Below are 22,858 nucleotides of genomic sequence, written 5' to 3' on the forward strand. Positions count from 1 at the left end.
GGCCCCGGGCGGGGGAGCGCGGGGAGGCTCCGCTCGACCACTCCGTGCAGGAGCGCGGCTCCGGCGCTGCCCCGCGGAGCCCCGGCGGACACGGGCCCGGCCGGCACAAGATGGCGGCGGCGCCGGAGCCGCGGCCGCGCACACAAAGGGGCCGGGGCGGCTCCGCGCCCGCCCCGCCGCTGCCGCAACGCTGCCCCCGCCCGGCGCGGGGAGCGCCGGGAGCCGCAGTCCGGCCGCGCCTACAGCTCCCGGCGGGCCCTGCGCCCTCAGACCAGGGCCCGGTGCCAATGGCCGCGCCTGGGCTGTGGGCAGCGGGGCACGGGCAGGGCCGGAGGGGCACGGGCAGCGAGCTCGGGCAGCGGACACAAGCCCCGAGCCGCTGTGACACCCTCAGTTGGAGCCCGTGTCGGGTCCCGGGGTTAGCGCTCCGCGGGGTTGCCCGAGCCACGCGAATGTTGTAAAGTGAAAAGGGGAATTGGCATTTGCTTTCATTTCCCCTCGCTGAGAGTGACGTGCTCTCACAATGAGGCACCGGAGCAGTTTGGGAAGTGGATTCTTTCCTGTGCGTGGACTCCAGTGATGGCACCAGTAACTTTATTTCCCTGGAAACTCTTCCTCGCCTGGTGCAACAGGCTGATGTTTAATCATGCAATCAGTTGGAAAGCACCTCTGAGATCACTGAGTCCAGCCTAGCACCAAACCACCGTGTTATCTGGAGCAGAGCACCGAGTGCCACGTCCAGTCTTCCCTTAAACACCTCCGGTGACTCGGCCACCTCCTTGGACAGCCCATTCCGATAACTAATCACCCTTTCTGTGAAGAAATTCCTCCTGATACCCAACCTCCCCTGGCCTAGCCTGAGGCCATTCTCTCCTCTCCTGTCCCTGTTCCCTGGAGCACAGCCCGACCCCCCTGGCTGTCCCCTCCTGTCAGGAGTTGTGCAGAGCCACAAGGTCCCCCCTGAGCCTCCTTTTCTCCAGGTTGAGCCCCTTCCCAGCTCCCTCAGCTGCTCCTGGGGCTCCAGACCCATCCCCAGCTCCATTCCTTCCCTGGACACGCTCCAGCCCCTCAATGTCCTTCCTGAACTGAGGTGCTCCTGCCCAGTGCCCAGAACAAGGGGACAATCCCTGCCCTGGTCCTGTTGGTCACACCAGTCCTGGCACAGGCCAGCATGTCACTGGGCACCGCCAGTGGCAGGACATGGTGAGGTCTCTCACCTACTGCTCACAGCCCTGGGCTTTCCAGCCAGAATTCATCATGGGTTTTTTCTGCTTTCTCCCCTCTCCTTTGTAATAAAGAGCTATGTAATTATAGATCAGTTACTGTGACCTAGGATGAACCTAAAAGCTCTGGTCTGGGAGGAGGATAATCTCTGTCTTGGAAGCTGAAGTTTCTTTGTGTCTGGAGTTTAGCCTTGGCAAAAGTTTCTTTTGAAATAACTGTTCACAAACCAAAGAAAGACTAAATGCTTCCTGGGCACGAGGTTTACTCACAAAACTGTTGTGTAAGGACAGGAGCGTCGTCTTTTCACCCTCCATTCCCCCACTACTCCTAAACATGTAAGATCTGTCATATATTTCTTGTTCATTTTAATCCAGAATCTTACATTAAAAAGCCAAAATTCTCTTGTGGATGCCTTTTCCCATTTATCATGTTTCCTTTCTGAAATAACTGTATTTGGAAAACTTACTCTGAAGTCTTCTAAGTGTTCTTTTTCATCCTTTAAAGGAAGTTCAGAGTGTATTAGCAAGGCTGCTGAACTTCTGTCTTTCTGTAAGCAACGTGTAATTGTGGAAATTCCCCTGTGTTACTCTTAAAGTGAAGAAATTTTGGTGTGGTTTTGTGGTTTTTCACTACAATGTAGTTTACCATTGAAACATTAAACACAAGCATTTACATACGTGTTAGGGAATACAAGAATTTAGCTGCTACCTGGAAGTTAACTTGCTCATAAATATACAGAGTGATTGAAAAAGAGTCTTTAATTTCCTGCCTGTCACCAGACTGGGCAGTGTGGAATGTTTGGTGTAAAATGAGCTATCTGGTGTCTTGTAGACATCTCTGGTGGGGATGGGGAAAACAGATCTGCAGGGAGATTTTTTATTACCTTAATTCTGAGGCATTTTTTTCCTAGCACTGACACTCTGACTGTTTCCTACACACCTTCTAACTGAAATACCATCCCTGGGAAGTGCTGGTAATAAATATATACCTGCAGAAAAATAAGGAAAAGCATATTGTACAGCCTGACAGCTGTCAGATTCCTGCTGTCTTGAAACAGGCAGAGAAGTTCCTGACCCAGCCTTTCACTGAGGAAATAACTCTCCCTTTCCACCAATGCAGATTCACTGACTCCTTTCCCAGCCTTGGACTCTGTCCGGGACAAAAATGCATATTTTGTGCATGGGTTTTAGGAGCAAGTTCTGAATTTTATGCACTGACTCACCACTTTACCTTTTGTGTCAAGCAAATCCTTAAACTCGTCTCCCCATGCAAAAAATTGGATTAGATAAAGGCTCTGTGATAATAAATGAGCTAAGGGCTGTTCAATTAAAAACAAGGTCAGCAAATCTGAAGTTTTGGTTTCTTCACAATAAGCTGCAGCGTTTTATCTGAATGCTACAGCTAAGACAGAACATGTGAAATGAAACCCCAAAAAATGAAACTGAGATCAATGCTCAGCTGTCTTTAGTCCATCTCAGATCTGGGGTTTAGCTTGAACTGGGAGTTTAACACAGGCCTGTGAGAGGCTCAGTATGCTCATTAATTTTCAGAGCAATTGATTTATTAGTTATGAGCACTTTTAGATTGGAGTTATTTGTATCAGTTAGTATATGCTATATATTGGAAAAGCCCCTAAGTAAGAATAAATAAATATGAAGGTGAATATATGATCAGCTATATAAATACAAATGTGTGTATGTATATATATAAAGTACTATGCAGTATCTTTGGGTAATTAAAACAGATGAGAGAATTCTATCAGAATGATATACCTGAAGGCAAGGACTTTTTTAAAAATCATTTATTACTGGGATGTAATGAAAATTGTTTCATTGCTACATATGAATTTCATATCTTTATTGGTGTGACCAACTTAGTCTGTGTCTTGATCCCATAAATTGTACTTTGGTGTTTACCTCAACATAGTAAATATATTAAGAAAATATAAGAAAAATATTAAATCTCCCTTCCCCCCCTCCAACAGTTCAATGAGTGCTTTACCAGGAGAAACTAGGGCAGGTTAAGAGATGCAAAATATGCTGGTGTGTAATTAAGGAAGTGTAAGCTGCTTTATAAGAACTGCCTGTTGTGCCTGCTCTTATCACATGCTAGGTGAAAGCCTGATATTATCTCGTGTGCTGCACAGTCCCCACCTAAATTACCTTGTGGTATTTGGTTCCTGTAACCTTGCTCTGCAAGAAGTGTCAAAGGCAGGGCTGAGGCTTTTGCCTGTCGAGGTTTAACCCCAGTCAGCAGTCAAACCCCTCCCAGCCACTCCCTCACTGCCCTGTCAGCAGGATTGGGAAGAGAACTGGAAGGGTAAAAGCAAGAGAACTCTTGGAATGAGTTTAATTGGGAAAGTAAAAGGTGTGCATGCGAGGAAAGCAAAGCAAGGAATGAATTCACTGCTCCCCATGGATGGGTAGGTGTTCAGCATCTCCAGGGGACCAGGGCTCCATCACATGTGACAGTGACTTGGGAAGATGAGCACCATCTCTCCGAACATCCTCCCTTCCTCCAGGAGAGGAGCTGGTTAAAGGCTGCTGGTGGAAGATTCACTGGAGGGCTGGACCTCTCAAAATAGCCCGATTCCTGTCAGTTTTGAGCTATCCCCTGAACACTCATTTATTACCTGCTTTCCTCCCTCCCACACCTCAGAGGTAGGATGTGCACTTTTCCTCCCCAGATAAGACACAGTCTTGTAAAACGTTATTTTTACAGAAAAGGAGTGATCCCTGTGCCGTGGAGGCAAACCTCACAGACAATTCAGAGAAGGCACTGTCATCCCCAGACTACCTTGAGCATCACTGTACTCTGAAAGCTCAGAAGCCCTGGGAAAGGAGAAGGTCAAGAGATCACACATGAACAAGATACAAAGCTGTGCAAGTCTCAGCCTGCTCTGTTTGAGATGGCAGGGTGCCCCCTGCACCACGGGTAAGTGAAGCTGCTCACACTGACAGCTACTGCTTGTACTGCCTGCATGCTCTGTTCCATGCCTGAGGAGCTTCTTGCTGCCTGCAGGGCTCTCAGAGGGTGAGGGTGCTTGGAGGAGCAGCTGTGCTTTCTTCACAGAGCAGAGGTGTCACAGGCTGTGGGGTGTGTGCCTGCCAGCTTGGACACCCTGCTGGGTAATGAACTCTGCAGGCACGCAGTGCTTTTACCTCGGTGCATGTGAGCGAGCAGCAGCAGAATTGGGGTAGAAACAGCAGAATCAGTTGTTATTCCATAAGGTGCTAGCATGGAAATAATCAACATCAACAGCAGCCGTGTGACACTGACGTCAGACCTCTGTCCTGAGGCTGCCATAGTGAGAGGGCACAAGCTGTCCCATATGCCAGACATGGAGCCCTTGTCCTGCTGCCAGGGATGGTGCTGAAGAAGTGTTGGAGACCCCCAGGTCTCACATGCTCTCCTGGGCAGCAGGGCTGTCCTTCTGCTGCCAGTTCATGCAGTTTCCTGGGGCAGAGCCATGGTGATCCCATGCCATGTTGAGGGGACAGAAGGGACTCCTGTCATCACAGGTGAGCAACGCTAAGAGGTTGATGGCTTAGGATCAATAAAACCTGAGAAGCTATTATTGAAATCTTCCCAGAATATCTGTGTATCACATATACATGTACTCCCGTGATGAGCAGCTGAGAACTCTGGGCTTGTCCAGTTTGGAGAGAGGGAGGCTGAAGGTTGACCTCATTGCACTCTGCACTCTCCTTCCTGTGCATGGAAGAGGGAAGTGCTGAGCTTTTCTCCCCAGGATCCAGACAGCAGGCATGGGAAAGACTTCAGTGCTGCACCGGGGAAGTTCATACAGAACATCAGGGAGCATTTTTTGTGGAAATCCTAGAACAGCCTTCCGGGAGAGGCAGTCATACCCCAGGCCTGGCAGTGCTTGAGGCACTTGGACAATGCCCTCAACAACAGGCGGTGACTCCGTCAGCCCTGAGTTGCTCAAACAGCTCTTACGGGTCCCTTTACACTGAAATATTCCGTCCCATCCCATCCCATCCTGGTCTGTCCCCATTCCATCCCATCCCCGCCCCACCCCCCGGAGCCGCCCTGCGGCGCCACCTGCTGGCGGACCCCGCTCACCTCGAAAGCTGCGGGGCCGGTTCTGAAAAACATCTGGATAACATCAGGAAACATCCTCAGCGCGCACACAGAACGATACCAGACTGGCACCCAGTGTGACATATCGCTGGGCCTTAAACCAAGGCATCGGGAGTACCTGGGGCTCGGCAGAGCTGAGCCAACTCCGCCTGTCCGGCCCGCTGAACCGCGGAGCTGCCTGCTGCGAGCTGGAGCAGAAACTGGGAGGTGACTCCTTAAAGAGGTCACAGAGACCAAAAGTGACAGGACCCCAGCGAACAACACAGACCCTGCAGCCAACCACCGTGCAAGCAGCAGCTCCATCCAACTATTCCCTGTCCACTAGAGAGCACAAAGATAAAGGAAGGTGGGACAGACAGTTTCCAGCGCTGTTTGCCTTGTACCACAGCTGGCAAACAGTACCTGGGGCAGTGCAAGCAGAAGCACAAACAGGAGCGCTGCTGTTTGTCCTCAGGCTGCTGTTCCTTGAGTGCCTGAGTGCCTGCTCAGCAACTCCCAAGCTGCACAGCCACGAACAATGCAAATAAACTGTTGAGCAGAGCAGGGCAGCCACTACCCAGCCATTTTTGAACACTTCCCCCGCTAGCTTTTTTTAGTGGGCTCAGCTGGGTTTGCTTTAGGTGAAAATGCTGCCATCTGCTACAATTATGTAATTAACCTTCATAGTTCAGACTTAATGATGGTCATTAAGGTTGAGTGTTTTTATTGGCTAACTGCTGCCACCAGTTTTGCATGGAACTGCAAAGGCAACTCTTAGGAGCCATAGTTTGAAGCATATTTAGCAATATGTGAGTGTTGCACAGGGGCATGGGTGAGGGAAGGCAGAGGACTAGGTGGGAGCTTTATTTTATTCTAAGCTAAGGCTGGAATGCAGTGAACAGGAGAAGTCTGTTGCTGCTGGGTCACTAATATTAAATAATCATCTACAGCAGTGTGGCAGCAGATTTGGAGTGCATGTGTGTCAGGGCATCACAGGATCCCTTCCATCCACAGCTGGCTGTGTGACTTCCATTTCCTCAGCCCTACCTCCTCCAGCTCCCTTCCCAGTATTTTTTCATTTATTCTAACAGTAATTAATGAGTGTGGTTTGCTGCAGGTCTTTATCAAACAGTTTTAAAAATGTAGCAAATAAAGATTTTAATTAAAGAAAATGCCCAGGATCAAAAACTATGTGGCTTACTTTGCCTGTGCATGTAAGACTCCTAAAATACTAGGCTGTGATACCATAAAAATTGGTAATTAGTGAACATACCACCTTTAACTACAGCTGTTCTTTGACTTTGTCCAAGAGGAGTGTCTGTAGTTCCCCCATCATTTCCTGTGAACACTGAAGGTTGGACTCAATACCTCAAATACACAGAGAAATAATCTGCATGACAAGGTGTTACAATCTTCCATAACCCAACAATTTATTTAAACTTACATCACAATGAGAATCTAATAATAAAATACATCAGTTCACACCAGTCTGCATTGCCATTTTCAAAGGGTAAGCATATTTCTTCACTTTATATTAAAACTTTCTGGAGGTAAAAACTACTGCATTGTACCCACAGTTCTTGAAATCGATTGTAACATTAGGCAGGTTACAAAGGAACTTTCAGAGCTAATTACACTTCAATTAACCACACATTTTTGGCACATCTGAATGCTTTTTTATTTTCTTCTTAAAATAATTCTATAGCAAGTCAGAGAATCATGGACATAAAGCATCACTCTTCAGTGGCAAGTGCTGCCTAAAAGTATACAAAAATTGCATCATTTGGTTACAAAATAGATATTTTCTTAACACTGAAGTGCCAGGACAGAAGAGGACCAGGAACAGGGCCGGCCTTGCTGAGTTGTTGCTGGTCCCGTTGCTGCAAGGCTTGGCTTAAGTAAATCCCAGAGTGGTGTGTTCACAAGATGTTGATGGCTTTTTGCCTTGCCAGGCCTTTGCTTTCAGAACACCCTGAAGCAGGTGTGAGGCCACCCGCGAATGTCACCCTGTTTGTCACAGTGCTGCTGCTCAGGTGACAGAGTGAGCACAGCTTTGGACAGGTTCAAGAGGGGCTGTGTTTCTGCAGGCCTTGGCAGTCCAGAGGCTACAAATCTGAGGGCTGGTGAGCCACTGCCAGGCTGGCTTTCTTCTGCCTGACACCACAGCAGCTGCTTCTTTAGAAATTCAAATGTTTTTAAGCAGGAATGAATCATTAATGGTAGTAGTGTGCCTGGCACATATTTGTACAAGTGTTTGCAGTCACTCACATGAATTTTTAAAATGTGTGGGTTGTGGTTTAGGTGATTTTTGTTGTACATCACAAACCCCAGCTGCTATGAGCTGCTGATATTCTATTAAAAATAAATAGCAGTCCACAGTACTTGCAACCAGGGTTAGTTTTCCCCTGGCTTTTGAGCTGTACTGTATCAATAAGAGTCTGGCACATTAGGTAGTGATTGTTTTATGTGTCACCGATTGCCAGCTCCATGTGCTGATATTTATTTTGATGATTTTTTTGAGATGCCTGTTAAATTGGTTATGTCCCTTCTGCTCACATTGTTCTGGTCATAACAGAGAAAAATGAATGAACTGCTGCAGTTAAGGAGAAACTGACATAGCAGAAGAACAACAAGCATGTTACAGCTTTCTGGCTGTATTATAGCTAGATGGTTTCTCAGCTTTAGTGGGAAATAAACATTTCTCCTTGTCATGGCAGGGTTGCATTCTGTGCATCCTTCCAAAGCCCAAATCAAAGCTGTCCCATTTTCTTGATTCAACTTTCCTACTCATCCTTTGTTGTTGAGACCAGTAAGTGTTCCCAGAAGGACTTTACGGCTGCTAGGAGGCATCTCTGATTACCTTCCTTAGAGACAGAGAACTTGAAGACAAGTTCCATTCTTACTCCATTAGAGAAAGAAAGAAATGATACAGGTAATAGAACAGTTGTTGATGGGAAGGTTTGAAACTTACAGTAAGAGAAAATTCAAGGTATCCATGGTGCTCTTTGCATGTATGTCCTGACCCTGAAAGGCAGCCCTGACAAAAACCCTTCAGAAATCAAACTCACTCCCAGAGTCAATTTTTCCCTCGCATCCCCGGTGAGAATTCATCCCTGCATTGATTTCCAACTCCTACTCAGCAGTTGCTCTGAACACAGCTCAGGAGAGTGGGGGTCCTTGGGGAGGCACGAGTGCAGGACATGGAGCAGGTGGAGGAGCTTTGGTGAGCAGGTCAGGCTGCACTGGGCGGAGCTGGGACAGCTCTCCCTGCAGGACAGGTGTCAGCTGAACACCTTCACATGGAGTTAGTGCAACTTCTGCTCGCCTGGAAAGCCGTGCGGAGGCAGGCAGCTGCTCAGAGCCAGCGTGAGGCTGAGCAGCAGCCACGGCCCAGCTCACACCCTGGCTCAAGTGACAGTGGCAGTAAAAGCTGATACATTGCAGGTGCCTTCTGGCACCTGCGGTATTTTCATGCTCTTTACGACCTTTGCAAGTTAAAGTGTCAAGGTGTGATAAACTATGTAGCAGTGCATTCCTTACATTTCATATACAAAAAAGGGCTCAAGACTGGGAGCAAGAAGGCACAACCTTGGGAAATAACATAGCTGAGGAGTTTACACAAAAGTACTATGTCATTTATTAGGCATCACTTAGCACTTATTTCACATTTTTGCCCCCAAATTACCCAAAGCAACATAAATTTCTCCACTTCCTTTCCCTTTGCACCCTTCTTTTGGATAAAGCTGCCTGTGCTCTATAGATACAGTTGCCGCAGAATATAACATGAACACAGATAAATACAACATACACAGCAAAAAATGCATTATTATAGTATTACAATAGTCAAATAATGTAATTAGCCTCAAGCTATGGCAGTGCCTGTGTACTCCAGGGAACCAGTTCACGGACAGCAAGCGGGGCCACTGTACAGGAGCAAACCAATGTTGGCGGTGTTGGAAAGAGAAGGGGCTGAGGAGGCTCTTCAGGTGCCTGGATGCAGTCAGTCATGGGGATCTGCTCCCCTGGAACTCCCAGCCAGGGCCTCGGAGCTTTCTTCAGCCCAAATCAGTCTGGCAGTAGGTCCTTGGAACACCTTTATGTCTGTTCATTGTGCATACACATAAAGTCACCCCACATTTTTCCTGTTAGGCTATGTTTTCTTTATAGATATAATTTTTTTTTTAACCTTTTAGCTTTTGAATTTTTTTTCTTACAACTGTTAAAAAAGTTTCATGGTAAAAATAGCTCACTATATGATACATATACCCAAAGTGGTGCGATACTTTATATAATAAAAGATGAAAATAGTCACTTTCCATAATAAAAATAAGTTCTATTTTTTGCTTATTTTACAATATACTTAATAATTCTTTTCTTCTTCTTCACTCTGCAAGTAAATAGGTCCCGTTTCCATAACGCTTCTGAGTCGATTAAAGTGGCGAGAGACCCAAGGATGGCTTTACGAGCACTTTGAGCAGCCGCACTCCACGTGTCTCTCCAGTTCCTCCGTGAAGGTGGAGCCATCCAGGCACTGGAAGAAGTATTTCCTCCTCTTGCTGCGGAGGGGCACGCAGCACTGCCCGCCGCCGCAGCCCCCGCGGCACTCCAGCCGCGGCACCTTGGAGGCCGTGGCGCACGAGGTGTAGCCCTGCTGCTTGCGCACCACCTCCCGGATGACTTCTCCTTGGCACAGGTTCTCTGCTGGGGCGACAGAGGTGGGAAGGAGTCAGAAATGGGGTGGCTTGTGGCAGCAGCTCTCTGGCCACAGAGAGCGACGCACAGCTTTCCCAGGCAGTGTCCTGGGGAAGGCTGTGAGGAGATCAGAGAGAAGAACGATAATTCTTATCTTCACTTGCTGCACCTGTTGTTGTGCACACGTGGAATGTGTTATGGAGATTTGTTTACCAAAGGGTGGTTTCTTAATTAACCAATGCTGATGGTGTTTTAATTAAAGGACCCACTGGGTCCACCTGTGTCGTGACTGTCTGTAAGGGCAATGGGTATCTCAATAAGTATAGTATAATAAAGTGATGGATCAGCTTTCTGAGAATCATGGAGTCAATGCTAATTATTACCAGCTGGGGATGCCCAGTAACTATTTTGCCAAATGTTATAGATGCATATTATAATATTGGCTTTTTGCAAATATTGAAATGGATTTTATATGTGTAGTGTTAAAGTAACTTTGTTGTAAATATACAGTTTTTATTTCTGTTGTTAATTAAGCTTAGTGAAATAGCCGATGTAAGTGTGCTTGTGTTAAAATGCCTGCTGGGATGGGATAATATCCAATGAACACAGGATATGAAGACACCTGTACAGATCTGCCAACTATCAGCACTCACCCTCTGAAGACAGTGTGGACCAAGGCCCAAAACCTAGAGGTGATATGAATGGCCTAAAACCACAACCAAGGAATACACATGCTCTAAAAAGGAGGATCCAAGGAGGATCCAGGCTAAACAATTCTTAGAACACATAATCTAGTTTGGGGAAAAGTTTGCTATGCATGAGGGTCTATGAATATGCAGCAGGCTGATGTGAGGGAAAAGGTCTTTAAGGGGTATCCCTGAGGATAACAGGGTGCTCTCAGCTGAGTGCCAAGATGCACCTGGCTGTAACAACCTTTGCTCTCTGGTCCTTGTCTCCCATTGTCCTTTATTAAACTTTCTAAACGTTCACAGGACAGTAAATGTGTTTTCCACACTGGATATTCCCCACACATCAGCAAGTGGCCCTGGGTTCATGATGTGATTAAGACAAACAGATGGCATAAGAAGAACCTTAATCTTTTACTGCTTTGTACCTGCCACCAAAACAGAGCATGTCTGCACAAATGTGTAATATCCTGTGCAAGGCTGGGGCCAAGCAGGCCTGCTGGCTTTGATCAGCAGCCTGGAAGTGTTTTAATGAGTGCTGAGTGTTGAGTCCTGCAACACTCCTGCAAAACAAGAATTAGTTTTACCGCGTCTGCTTGTCTGGAGCAAAGCTCAGGTCAGCCTGCTCTGTGTGACACTAGTGGTCTGGGATACCTGAACGTGTCTGTGCTGTTCTGCAGTCCCTGTGCAGCATCCAGATACATTTTGGTGATGGGCATGTGTAAAATTTGGGAAGTCTGTGGTTCATGAACAGGAAAGGGACAACCTAAATACAAATAATACAATCCAGCTCCTTCCTTCTGCACAAGAACAAAAAAAGGCAGAAAGGATGCAGTTAAAACTTAGTGAGTTTTCAGGGAGTCTTTTCAGGTCAGGGCAGAAGAGTTGGGCCTCTGCTCTCGTAGGAAAGTCCAGCATGATCTGTGGGATTCCCCTGGAAACCTGCCCAAGATGAAGGAGGAAGATCTTTCAGGCCACTTCAGGTGAGTGGTTCCTCCTTGTATGACCACCCTTCCCAGCAGTGCAAGTAACTGATCCCTGCTTGCTGAGGGTAAACCTCAGAACAAGCTCTTTAAACATCCCACCCAAATCCTGGGAGCAGCAAACCTTGAGGATTCAGGAAAAGAGAATAAAACTCTTCCCTCCACGTTCCTGTTTGTCTATGTGTTAGCAGCTGCCTACTGCTATGTGATTCTGTTCTCCCTGTACTGCTTTGCAGAGGGAGAGCTGGCTTAGCTTTGTCTTCTATTTGCCATTCCTCCCCAAGTCCCCAAGTCGGAGTGGCAGGGAAGATAGGAGTAAAGCAGGTGTAAATGAGGGGTAAAGCAGCAGCACAGCTCCCGCCCGGCCGAGCCTACCTCTGTCACAGAGCTCTCCGCTGTAGCCAGGGTCACATTCACAGTAGGGCTCCCCGTGCTCCGAGAGCTTGCACTGCCCGTGGCTGCATTTCAAAGTCCTGCAGGGGTTTGAGGAATTGTTCTTCTTGTCACAGAACAGGCCCGTGTAGCCCTCCACGCACTTACAGGTGTAAGCAGCACCGGCTGCTGTGCACTTGCCATGCAGACACCTGGAGAAACAGAAGCATTTAGAGCTGGTCTTTGCTAGATGTGAAAGTTCCTTTTCCCAGAAATGTTTGATTTTGGCATTTCTGCCCATTTAATTCCAGGATACTAATCCAAAAACAGCAGCTCTGTGTCAAACACTCTGGAGAAAACTGTGTGAGTTTTCAGTGAATACTGGATAATGTTCAGAGAATACATTTAGGATTTGTGAACCTAAGTAGAAAACATTAGGCTCTCCCGTGAGCACAGACCAAGGCTTGGCACCCACACGAGACAGCTCACATTTACAGCAGCAGCACGTGGAACTGAGTGCCAACAATCAAGCTGCATGCCCAGGCTTCCTGAGCAGAGCTGCTGTACAAATAATATCAGGTGATGAAAACCAGTGTGATAAATGAAGGTGCTCGTGGCAAAGCTATGCACAGACTTATCAGCGGGCAGCTGTACTTGAGGGTTCCCAGCTCCTGGGGTTTGCAGTGAGCTTTGGCATTTCCGAGGAACACCACAGGGTGGGGTGGTGATCCTGAGCAAGGTCTCTGACACTGTCCCCACTTCTGGCACAGGGGCAGACTTGGTATGGGCTCAGAACAGCGAGGAAAGCAACTCTCTCCAGCCAAGGAAAAACTTTGGCATAACCTAACTTGACATAAGCCCATGCCTCTCTTATTTCTATTTTCTTTCTAGTACTTCAAAATCATTCCCTGTTTATGTTGAATTTTTGAACAATTAATATTTAAGCTTTGAACTAAAAAGGACAGATTACAAGAGCAGTTTCAGTGAGTTCCAGACATGCAAAATACTGTACTGAAGGGAGTCACAGTCTGTACAGAGCAGTGTTTTCTGCCCCACGAACCAGAGGTTATCTGATCTTTACAGGTACATTTCTTCAGTGAGATGAACCTGTGAGTGGTGGAGCAGACACCTGCCAGCAGGGCTCCACACTCCCCTGGATACACTGGGCAGGGCTTTAGGGAGCCAGCTCCAAAAGGCTGCAGTGATTTAGGAAAGGTGGGACAGTGTGTGAGCATTAAAGATACACACAGCTACTTCCCTTAGCAAGGGACTATGTTCATGGTTGCCTCACCCTCCCTGGACTATGAGAGAAACAATCCCTCATCATGTAAACATCTGGAACTCCCTTATTTTTCTCTGTCCAACCACAACAGCTTTGTGTTGACATTGGAAATTCAAGGAAACATTTGGGTCTTCATACCTTTGGTTTGTAAACTGTCAGGTGCTTTTCAACACCTCCAGACTTCAGTACTTTACAGAATTAGAACCAGAAGCAAGATTAAAATGGTACCTTTGCCAGGTTAAATTTCTGAGAGTGATTATTCACTGCATCAATTTACCTGTCAAAAGTATGTGCTCGTGAAAAGCGCCTTCCAAGACAGCAATTGAAGAACTTTTAAAACAAAAGTACTTCCATCTGCTTATGAAACAACGCTGAAATATGCAGCCTGCTGCTCTGCACGAGACTGTTTCCTGTGTATTGGCCATAAGAAAGCTATTCATCCTGTGTTTCTGATGGAGATGTGGTTATTGAGCCTTTGAACTGTAAATACTTTACACTCATGCTCCCTTCACATGCAACACCACGCTATCCTTTAAACTTGCACTTTAAAGGGCTGTTTCAAAGTGTAATATTTAAGTCAGCAATTTGGGAAATTTAAAACTGCTCACACTGGAGTGCATAATGGTCCTCAGGGAGTAAGTTTGAAGACTGGGCTCAGTGCTGCAGGGAGAAAACCCCTGAAATGTGTACCTCCCCCTCACAGGCAGCTCTGCTCTGGATCCGTGCAGGCTCTCACCTCCTGGGGTTAAGCCATGCCCATTAACAGGAGGTTTTGTATTTTAATGTGTAGAGTCACAGCTGCAGGTATGACCTGCAGCATTAACACCTGAGCTCCTTTGGCCAGTCAGTTACCTCTGAACAAGAAGTGGAAACTGAGAGCTGCCAGAGATGCAGACTCACAACTGTCAATAACCTGGCGTGGGACCCAGCACCTCCAAAACCAGTCAGATGTGGTTTTGCAAGATGAAATGTGAAATATGCATTAGCTGCAAAGCTTTTGCTCTTCAGTCAGCATTGGTTTGAGCTTACTTGTGGTTAAGACATGGATCTCCAATTTCCTGGTCACACAGAGGGCCCGTCCAGCCTGGGTGACATTCACAAATCACGCTCGTTTTCTCCAGGGAGCGGCAAATCCCGTGCTTGCAGATGTTACAGGATTTGCAGCCAGGAAGGACTCCCAGTGACTGCTGGGGTAAATCCTTGAAATCCTGCAGCTCGTTGTTGATCCTGACATCGTGAATGCAGCCATGAAAACCATTTGGTGTCTTATCTGCACCCTGGCGCAGGGATGATAATCCAGTAGAGGTTGGGATCCCTTCAGAAAAAAGCAAAGGGGGAAGGTTCACTTACAATTATAAATTATAATTATTATAATTTATATAATTATAAATTATATAAATTATAATTGCTAAAGCTTCTTCTGTCACAGCCCCTTAAAATCCTTAATTAATAATTTGCATAGGACCTTTGTAAGGTAGCACAATCTGATTGCCCTCATTCTGGAAATGGAAAGGAAAAAAAATAAACTCACTTGCCCAATCTTCTGTAAGAAGTACGTGACCCCAAAAAAAAAAAAAGAAGAAGAAAAACCAAACTATTTTTTTTTTGCCTGGTGGCTATGTGTTCCTATCCTTAGATAATGTTCCATCTCTCTACAGTTAAATAGCAATTATTCTTCTGAAAGGTTTGAGAATGCCTTCATTTGTCAGCAGGTAGCATCCAGCTCTGGGATGCAACAAGACAGTTTGGCTTTACTGGGTCACAGTGTTGAGAGGGAGTGCTAAGAGTGCATCCCATGGAAATTAGTGCAGAAAAGCTCTAAAGACAGGGAGCAGCACTTCAAGGGCCAGGCCAAGGGTTTGTGGTGAGCCCCTCCCATCTCGTTCAAGTGCTTGGAAGAGTTCACATGGTTGGATGGCCAGCAGGTTCTTTTGGATGTTGTTTTGTGCCTTCCCCAGTGATGCCAGCTTGGATGTGCAGCTGCATTAGCCCAGGCAAGTGCTTCCATTTTCAGCCATGAGAAGCCTCTGATCTCACTGTCTATAAGTAATGCCACTGTTCAAGGTGCTCCTAAAACAGATCCAGCACCTGTTTCACTGTGTGTTAGGAGGAAAGTTGCTAGAACAGGTGATGTGGTTGTGAGATGGACAAAACTGTGAGCACCTGAAGGTTCAGGTCTGTGGTAACCTTGCTGTAGGTCAGGAACAATTGCTCTGGGGTAACTTAGGCAACTACTTTAACTAAAGCACCTGCAGAGGAAGGGCAGCTGGCTTCCATGGGAGGGCTGCACATGAAGCACAGGGAGGGTTTAGAAAGAAGCAAGAAGCATTTTAATAGGCAACAGCAAAAGTCTATAATGAGGCCATGGATCCTGGCACCCAACAGTCCTTCATTCCAGACCTCAGGTTTTTCCTGAGAAGTTTTTAGGTACCTTTGGAGAATTAGTATTGATCCATGATGCTATTCCATTAACAAAACTTCTCCACGGGATTAGTTCCCAAGTTCCCTGTGTACAAACTGCTGCAGGATTGGTATCTTTTGTGCTGTGCTAAAGGGAGAAATTGAGATGGCCTCTGCCCCAGCAGATTATCTTTGATGCACAATGCTCTTTAATAGCCTGTGAAATTCTTAATAGGAGCCAATTATAAAAGTTCAGCTCTGTACAAAGCAAGATTAGCCAGTTTTCTGTTTTACAGGGGCAATATTCAGGGTTCTTTTAGAAAAGTGTTATTAAAGAAAATTATTTAGAAAAGCCTTGACCTGCACCAACTGAAATTGGTAAGAGTTTCTACTATTGGCTTCAATTATCTCATTAGAAAAGGCTCAAAGACTTTCTATTACCATTCTGCTGACTTTTGTATTTGAAATAGGCTGACTAAAAATTCAAGAACTCCGTGTCACTGAGAGAGAGAGATTTCAACATTCAGTCCAGAATAGAACTAGGGGGGTTCTGGCAAAAACAATTCATTGGGCAGAGACCAGCCTTTGTTCTGTCTCTTGTAACCAGACACCTAATCAGTGGTATAGTCATTATTCTGGGCATTGTTCCCCATCCCATTTGGCCTCTTCCCTCCAGATTCAGTACTTAATGGGAAAAAAAATTTCTTAACTGAGGTTTAGGCAATTCTAATATCTGTCTAAAACTGTGGCTTCAGTTCCCAATGAGAAGATCAAGGTGTTCTTAGCTTGTGTGTTCATATGGTTTTTAATCACACACCTTTTCCCCACAATTTTAGACCTCTATAAAACTTCCAGGAGAAATACTGCTCAGTTATGATATATTTAAACCTACTGAACTATTGATTTGCTTTTTTGCCATGACAATTTGTGATACTCCCACTGATACTTCCACTTCAGCCATCACAGCTTGGTGCCAGCCAGTTCTGGGAGCTGCTGAAATGCCAAGCAGGCTGTTCCTGTGGTGGCTGTGGGAGAGCCCTCTCCACAGGATGGAAGATGATTTGCTTCTGAGAAAACATGCTAAAACTTCAATTCCAGAGCAACTCACAGTACCTCCAATGTAGAGGGGAGTGTTGAGGCTGACAGAAGACTGTTTCTGGAGCTTTCCCAGACTCTTGGGAGCCCCCTTGTCCACCACCAGGTTCAGAGTTTGATTCAGCATCACGAGTTCCACACTATGAAACTGCCCATCATTTACTGTTTCCACACTAAAAAGCAAGAGGAAAAGAAGAGCATTAGAAGATGAACAAGGGACAGCCTCTGTGCCATCCTGTGTCCCTGTGGTACACCTTGCACAGCACAGCTCTGGGGTGCTCTGGCATCTGCAGTCAGGGTGTTCTCAGCATTTCCTCCAGCAGGGAGGTACAGACTGACCCTCAGCTGATCCTGGGCAGGCACTACTGACACGTGGAATGCTTCAGAGCCCAGCTAATCTGAGAGCAGCCCCTCCAGTTGCTTCTTCCAGGGCAGAAAAGCAAGAGTGTACTACACAACACATGGGCTTTGGGGACAAAACTGCCAAAAAATCCCATTCTGAGCTCTCAGCCACAGCTTGCTGCCCTCTGTCACACTGCTTGGTGCTCATGCTTCAGGCTGGATCACTGAAATAATTTCTTCTCTTAGGGGTAGTTTAAACTCAAGTTATCTCACAGGGGTCAGGAGAGATTGCAATTTGGGGTGAGACAGCAGAGGCCTCTGAAACCAGCATCTCCTCACAGCAGATGTGTCTTGGAACTATGTACCAAGGAATAAGGACAGACTGAGGTTCTCACAGCCAGAGAAGGAATTCAGGAGGTTTTGGGTTATAAATGACCAGTGTGCTTTGCTCAGTAGCAGACAATCCTACCTGAACACAAGGAAAAATGACAAATTGCTACTCCTTTTTGGGAAACATTGAGGTGTAGGTTGAAGCTTGAGGATAAAACAGTGGGAGTTGTTGGATGGTGGGGCAGGAAGCAGGCAGCCATCTGAGCAGACAAGATGGTAAAGTAGTGTGTATTTATTGCTTTGTTTTTAACACTGATTTTTCAGATACAACAAGCCTGCAGCAACCTCCTAGTCTGCACCTCAAACAATCTTCACCTTCATCTCCTGTTCACTCCCCCAGCCATTAAAAGGTGCAGTGATATCATTCCATTTGCATCATGCTATCATATTTTTATTTCCAGGGCAGCTTCAGCTCTCAAACCTTAATGCTGCATGGTGAAATTGCCTAAAACAACCCGAGGGTTTCATGCACTCCTGCAAGCAGGGAGGGGTGGGGGGGGATTACCTGCTCTTGAGCAAAGAGAGTTTCAAAGCAGGGTGGTAGTGAGATCTGATGGGATTTTCCCACTGCTGTGGGTGTAATTAAAAGGCACAGTATCTCATGTGCACTCAGATGCACATAGGAACACAGTAAGAATGTGATAGCAGGAGGGGTTGTTCTGGAATCAGCCTGTGGGCTCTGTGAATTGCCCACATGCACAGATGCCCTTTCCCACATTCCTCCCTTCAGGCTGGGGGTGCTGTTATGTGTGGATAATGACAGAACACACCAGCTTTGGGCAGCCTGAGATACTGCTTGGACAACAGCCTGCATTTGGGATTGCTGCACATGTGGTGCACAGCACACTGTCAAAGTTTGGGCTTCTGCTCATTCCAAAGACTCAGCATCAGCTCACAGGAAGCTAAAAATTCACAGGTCAGGTTCCTTTCAGGTGATTTGTAAATTTGCAAGGTCAATGTCTCTGAGCTATTTCCCCACACTTTCTTCACAGGCAGTGGAGAGGAAGAGACACACTCATCTCTGAGGGTGAATCACCTTTTAGATGTGACCATCTCTCAACCTAGATGACATGCTGCCCATCCTCAGTGCCCAGTCCTGCAGAACTGATGTGAAAGGCTATTGCAGCAAGGAAACAGGGCCTCGACTTCACCAACAAATTACATGCCTTGGAGATTACTGGAATTCAGCTGTTGCTGGAAGAATTTTCATTTTTGTAGTGTTTTATGGCAGACCTGACATAACCAATTGTACTTGAGCAATGTCAGGCAGCCAGTCAGCACTGCAGGCATTTCTGGGAATGTGCTGTTGGAGAAGAGCACACTGCTGTTCCACACTGGAGCTGACGTGCCTCTGCAGTGCTGCTCTCCTCTCCCCACAGGTTTTTGGGGTGAATCACCAACACAGAGGCCTTCAAAAGTTCATGTAAGGTTACACAAGTCATAAGGTAACAGAGAGCAGTGAATGAGCACCTTTACAGTGTGGCTTTACATAGATAAGTGAGATAGTTCTGCCACAGAAAGGTTCCCAGGAAAGCTCTGCTGGCTCAGTCACTCATTCCTGACCTGCAGGGAAGCACTGGGCTGTGGCTGCTGCCCATGGGCAAGATGGCAAGAGAGCCCTGGGGACAACTCAAGAACCTGGAGCTGATAGTACAGTTCAAAGTATTTTAAAGACAACACATAAAGGCTTGACAGTGAACAAAAATGCAGATCCAGTTGGTGCAGCAGACACTCTGGATCAGAGCTGTTCTAGCAGGGCCCTGGCAGGGGCAGTGGGCTGTGTGGGGCAGGATCAGAGGCAGAGGATGTGTGCTGGCCTCCCTGCCCAAGGGGCTGAGCCTGTGGCCCTGGGAAGGGCAGGCTTGTCCCCACTGCATGCCAGGGCACTGCAGCAGGGCCACACCTCCAGCACAGCACTTTGTGCATTGGCAACTCAAGTAAGTTTGGAAACAGCTGGTCTGAACTTTGTGTTTGGATACTCAGGAATTCTGCTAAGTGTCTGCCATGTTACAAGGAGCAGCTGTGCTACAGAAAGGCCGACTGGGTGATCCCTCTGTGCTCCCTGCTTATCTCAGTGCTCTCTGCAGTGCCTGATTCCCAGGGGGAAGCACTTGGACTTCAGCTGGAAGGTGTGAGATAAATGGAAATGCACATGTGTAATTGTTAGTCTGTGCCGAAGTGCCAGTGAAAGGGAGAAGTGGAGCCAAAGCCCATGGGCTGTGAGAGCTGAGCACTGTGGAGGTGGGATGGATGGCTGTAGGATAGGGAGCCCTTCCCCAGCGGGATCAATAGCTGAAGCTAGCACACAAACCACATGGTTATCTGCAGAAGGCCAAGCCATGGCCATTTGTCAGAGGACAACGTTATCACATCTGGCAGGACTGGCTCTTCCCAGAGCCAGGATTTCACAGGCATTCATCACCTACTCTCCACAGGGTGTGCTTTTTCCAGATTATGCCTTGACCAGCAGGCAAACAAAAATCTGTGAGTCCTGGGGATGGAAGCAGCCACCCCACATGGTGCTCATGCCTTTCAGCATACCCAGTGCTCGTGTTTTAGGTGGAAAGGGAGTGAGAGGTCCCAGTCTGCAGGAATACATAGATGAGCATTACTCCATTCTGATTCTTTCACTTTTCAACCCGGAACTAAAATAATCTTTGCCTGAACTTTGAGAAGCAGAGTAACTCACAGCCATCACCCAACACTGCAGTTTTGTAAAGCAGAAAAGCTAGAACAGGCAAAGCACTCACTTGCTGTTTGAGAAGACACAGAGATATGATAGAGAAGCTGAATGTGGACAGGCAGGATGACAGGAAATCCCCAGCCAGCAGATACTTGTGTGAGAGCACGCACTTACTGCTGCTGCTGACGGAAAGGCATTCAGACGCCTTGGGATTCTGAGATGGAGACAGCCGCGGGGGAGAGACCAGTGGTGAGAGAAAAGCTGCACGAACTCTCCTCAGAGCCTCTTCTGCAGCCGGGCCTTTAGGAGCCATCGTCGGAGACAGCTGGAGACAGTGGCTTGGCCGGGGATGAAGGGCGGCGGCCGCACGCCGAGCAGCGCCCCGCTCTCCGCCGGGCCCCGCCGCTCCCGTTAAAGGGTCCCGTTAAACCCCCGGCTGTATTCCCTATTCCCTGAAATAGGGCATCAGGTGCTCCTCCAGGGCTCTTCCTTCTGGAGCCGCCCGCGGGATGGAGGTACCCGCCTCCAGGCAGTCGGGATTTATGGGGTTCCTCCGGCCACCCGCTCCGAGCGTGGCGGGTGCAGGCCGGGAATGCGGCGTATGGGAAAGCGGGATGGGAGCCGGGACTGCGGGATACAGACCGGGAGTGCGGGCTGAGAACGGAGAATGCGGGGTGATAGCAGGGGCTGCGGGATGAGAGCGGGGAATGCGGGGTGATAGCAGGGGCTGCGGGATACGGGCGGCCAGGAATGTGGGATGAGAGCGGGGAAGGCGGGATACGGGCAGGGAGTTCAGGATGAGGGCCGGGAATGCGGGATGAGGGCCGGGAGTGCGGGCCGGGAGCGCGGTGCAGCGGCGCGGATGGGCAGCAGAGGGCGCCGTGGCACCGCGAGCCGAGTGGGGACAGCGCCGGCCCCGCTCCCGCTCCCGGCCCCGCTCCCGGCCCCGCTCCCGCTCCCCGCGTCCCGGTGAAACCGAATCAAGCCGTGCGAGCACAACGAGAGACACCCGAAAGGTGCGCCAGGAAGAGCCCCAAGGCCGCCGCAGCCGCACCAGCTGCCTTTCCCGAGGTGCTAACAAACCGTGCGCCGCTCCTGAGATCTTTCCAAGCCCTTATTTCAGTCAGGGAATTTTAGCTGACTTCCAGCTGCAGCAATTTTGTGCTACCGCCATTGGATATTGTATAGTTTTGTAGAAATTCTTGATGCAAAAAACCGAGGAATTATGGTTAAAGAGTAAACACTTAAAGCGTAGGCAAAGATTTCCAGGAATTTAATGATTAAACTTACTGAAAAGTAAGCAGCAAAAGGCATCAAAAGTTTCCCATAACACAAACTGATTCCTTTGAGTCAGGCACTGCTGCTCAGGGTTTGGTTGGCAGCTGGTGAGGACCCACCTGGTCAGGCATTCCCCCACTGTGCTCAGGCTCTGCAGCATCCCTCCACTCTTTCTCCATCACACTCATCTCTTCACAGCCCACCTTACATGCCTTGCACAGTCCAGCACATTGCTCTCACTGAAGTTAGCCTCACAGAGCTAGACATGAGACCTGGTCAAATTTGGCCAAAAAATGAGGAAAATGCTGGGATGTGAGGAGAGCTCAGCTTCTGAAGCCCTGAGTCCAGCATCCTCTATTGCCTTGGAGCTGCCCTCAAAGACAAGGGAGGCCACTAGAGAGGGCTCTATGGAAGAGATGAAAATTTCCTGTGGGAGGGAGCTGGCCTCTTCTGCCAGAGCAGCTCCAGCAAGGTGAGCCAATGGAGCCACTGCACAGGGCACACTGCACACAGTGCACATGGCCTCTGCTGGGAGCTCTGGCTCCAGGACACAGAGAACTGAAGGGAAAGGGATGTGTATTAACCATAAAACCTCAGGGAATATAGGAAAGAACTGATTTCCACTCTCATTTTTTCAGCTATTTCTCTTCTCCCTCACATATTTTCTTTCCCCTGTACTCCAGCCCCAAGCACACACAGATGTTTCAAGCACTGACTCCCCTTGCTCTAAGACCCGTGAGGGATTTAGAGCTGAGCCACTATAAATATGCCAGTGAACAGAAATGCATTAAAGGATTAAAGCATTCAATTGGAACCTGTAAAATTTGGGCTTTGGGGGTCAGATTTTTTTTCACTGTCTAGTAATACACCCTTATTGTAGACAGCAAAGAACAGCAGGGCAGAGGAGTCAAAACCAAAAATAGCTTTAAGTATCACAGAAAACCATGTCACCGAGGAGATATATAACCATCAATTATGCAAATGAGAACATTAATTCATTAGCTACAGTCTCCAGATTTTCCTGACCTCTGTCTTAATGGGGACACGCCTCATTTGACACACAAAACAAAAGAAACACAAGGATGGCAAGAGACTGGGGGGGTGAAGGCCATGGGGAACAATGAACTTAGATAATCTTTGGGAACATTTAAAGTACAAGGGAATAAACAACAATACATGTCCAAAAGAGCTTAAGGAGCTTGCAGCACCAGAAGAGAGGTACCAAAATCAAAAACTCAAGGTGAGAGCTGCAGGGAACTGCGCTGAGTTGTCAGCAGTTAGGGAGCTGTGAAACTCACACTGTGCTGGGCTGACTGTGGGTATCAGCAGTGATGGGTTTTCACCTTTC

General features: G+C 47.6%; 1 protein-coding gene across 3 annotated transcripts in view; it reads right to left on the reverse strand.

Moving 5' to 3' along the window:
- Nucleotides 1–6,712: 6,712 nt before the first annotated feature.
- SLIT3 (slit guidance ligand 3) overlaps nt 6,713–22,858 on the reverse strand; it is a 484,612-nt gene continuing 468,466 nt past the window's right edge. For 2 of the 3 annotated variants that reach the window (XM_059859899.1, XM_059859898.1), the window contains 4 exons: nt 16,836–16,990; nt 14,352–14,637; nt 12,044–12,252; nt 6,713–10,008 (listed from right to left, as the gene is read on the reverse strand). In XM_059859899.1, coding sequence (XP_059715882.1) covers nt 9,767–10,008; nt 12,044–12,252; nt 14,352–14,637; nt 16,836–16,990 — 892 coding nt within the window. In that variant the 3' untranslated portion in view covers nt 6,713–9,766. The remainder of the gene's footprint in view (nt 10,009–12,043; nt 12,253–14,351; nt 14,638–16,835; nt 16,991–22,858) is intronic. The other variant, XM_059859900.1, reaches the window with a different exon arrangement.

This window comes from Haemorhous mexicanus, chromosome 15 (genome assembly GCF_027477595.1).
Source record: "Haemorhous mexicanus isolate bHaeMex1 chromosome 15, bHaeMex1.pri, whole genome shotgun sequence".
Taxonomy (NCBI): Eukaryota; Metazoa; Chordata; class Aves; order Passeriformes; family Fringillidae; genus Haemorhous; species Haemorhous mexicanus.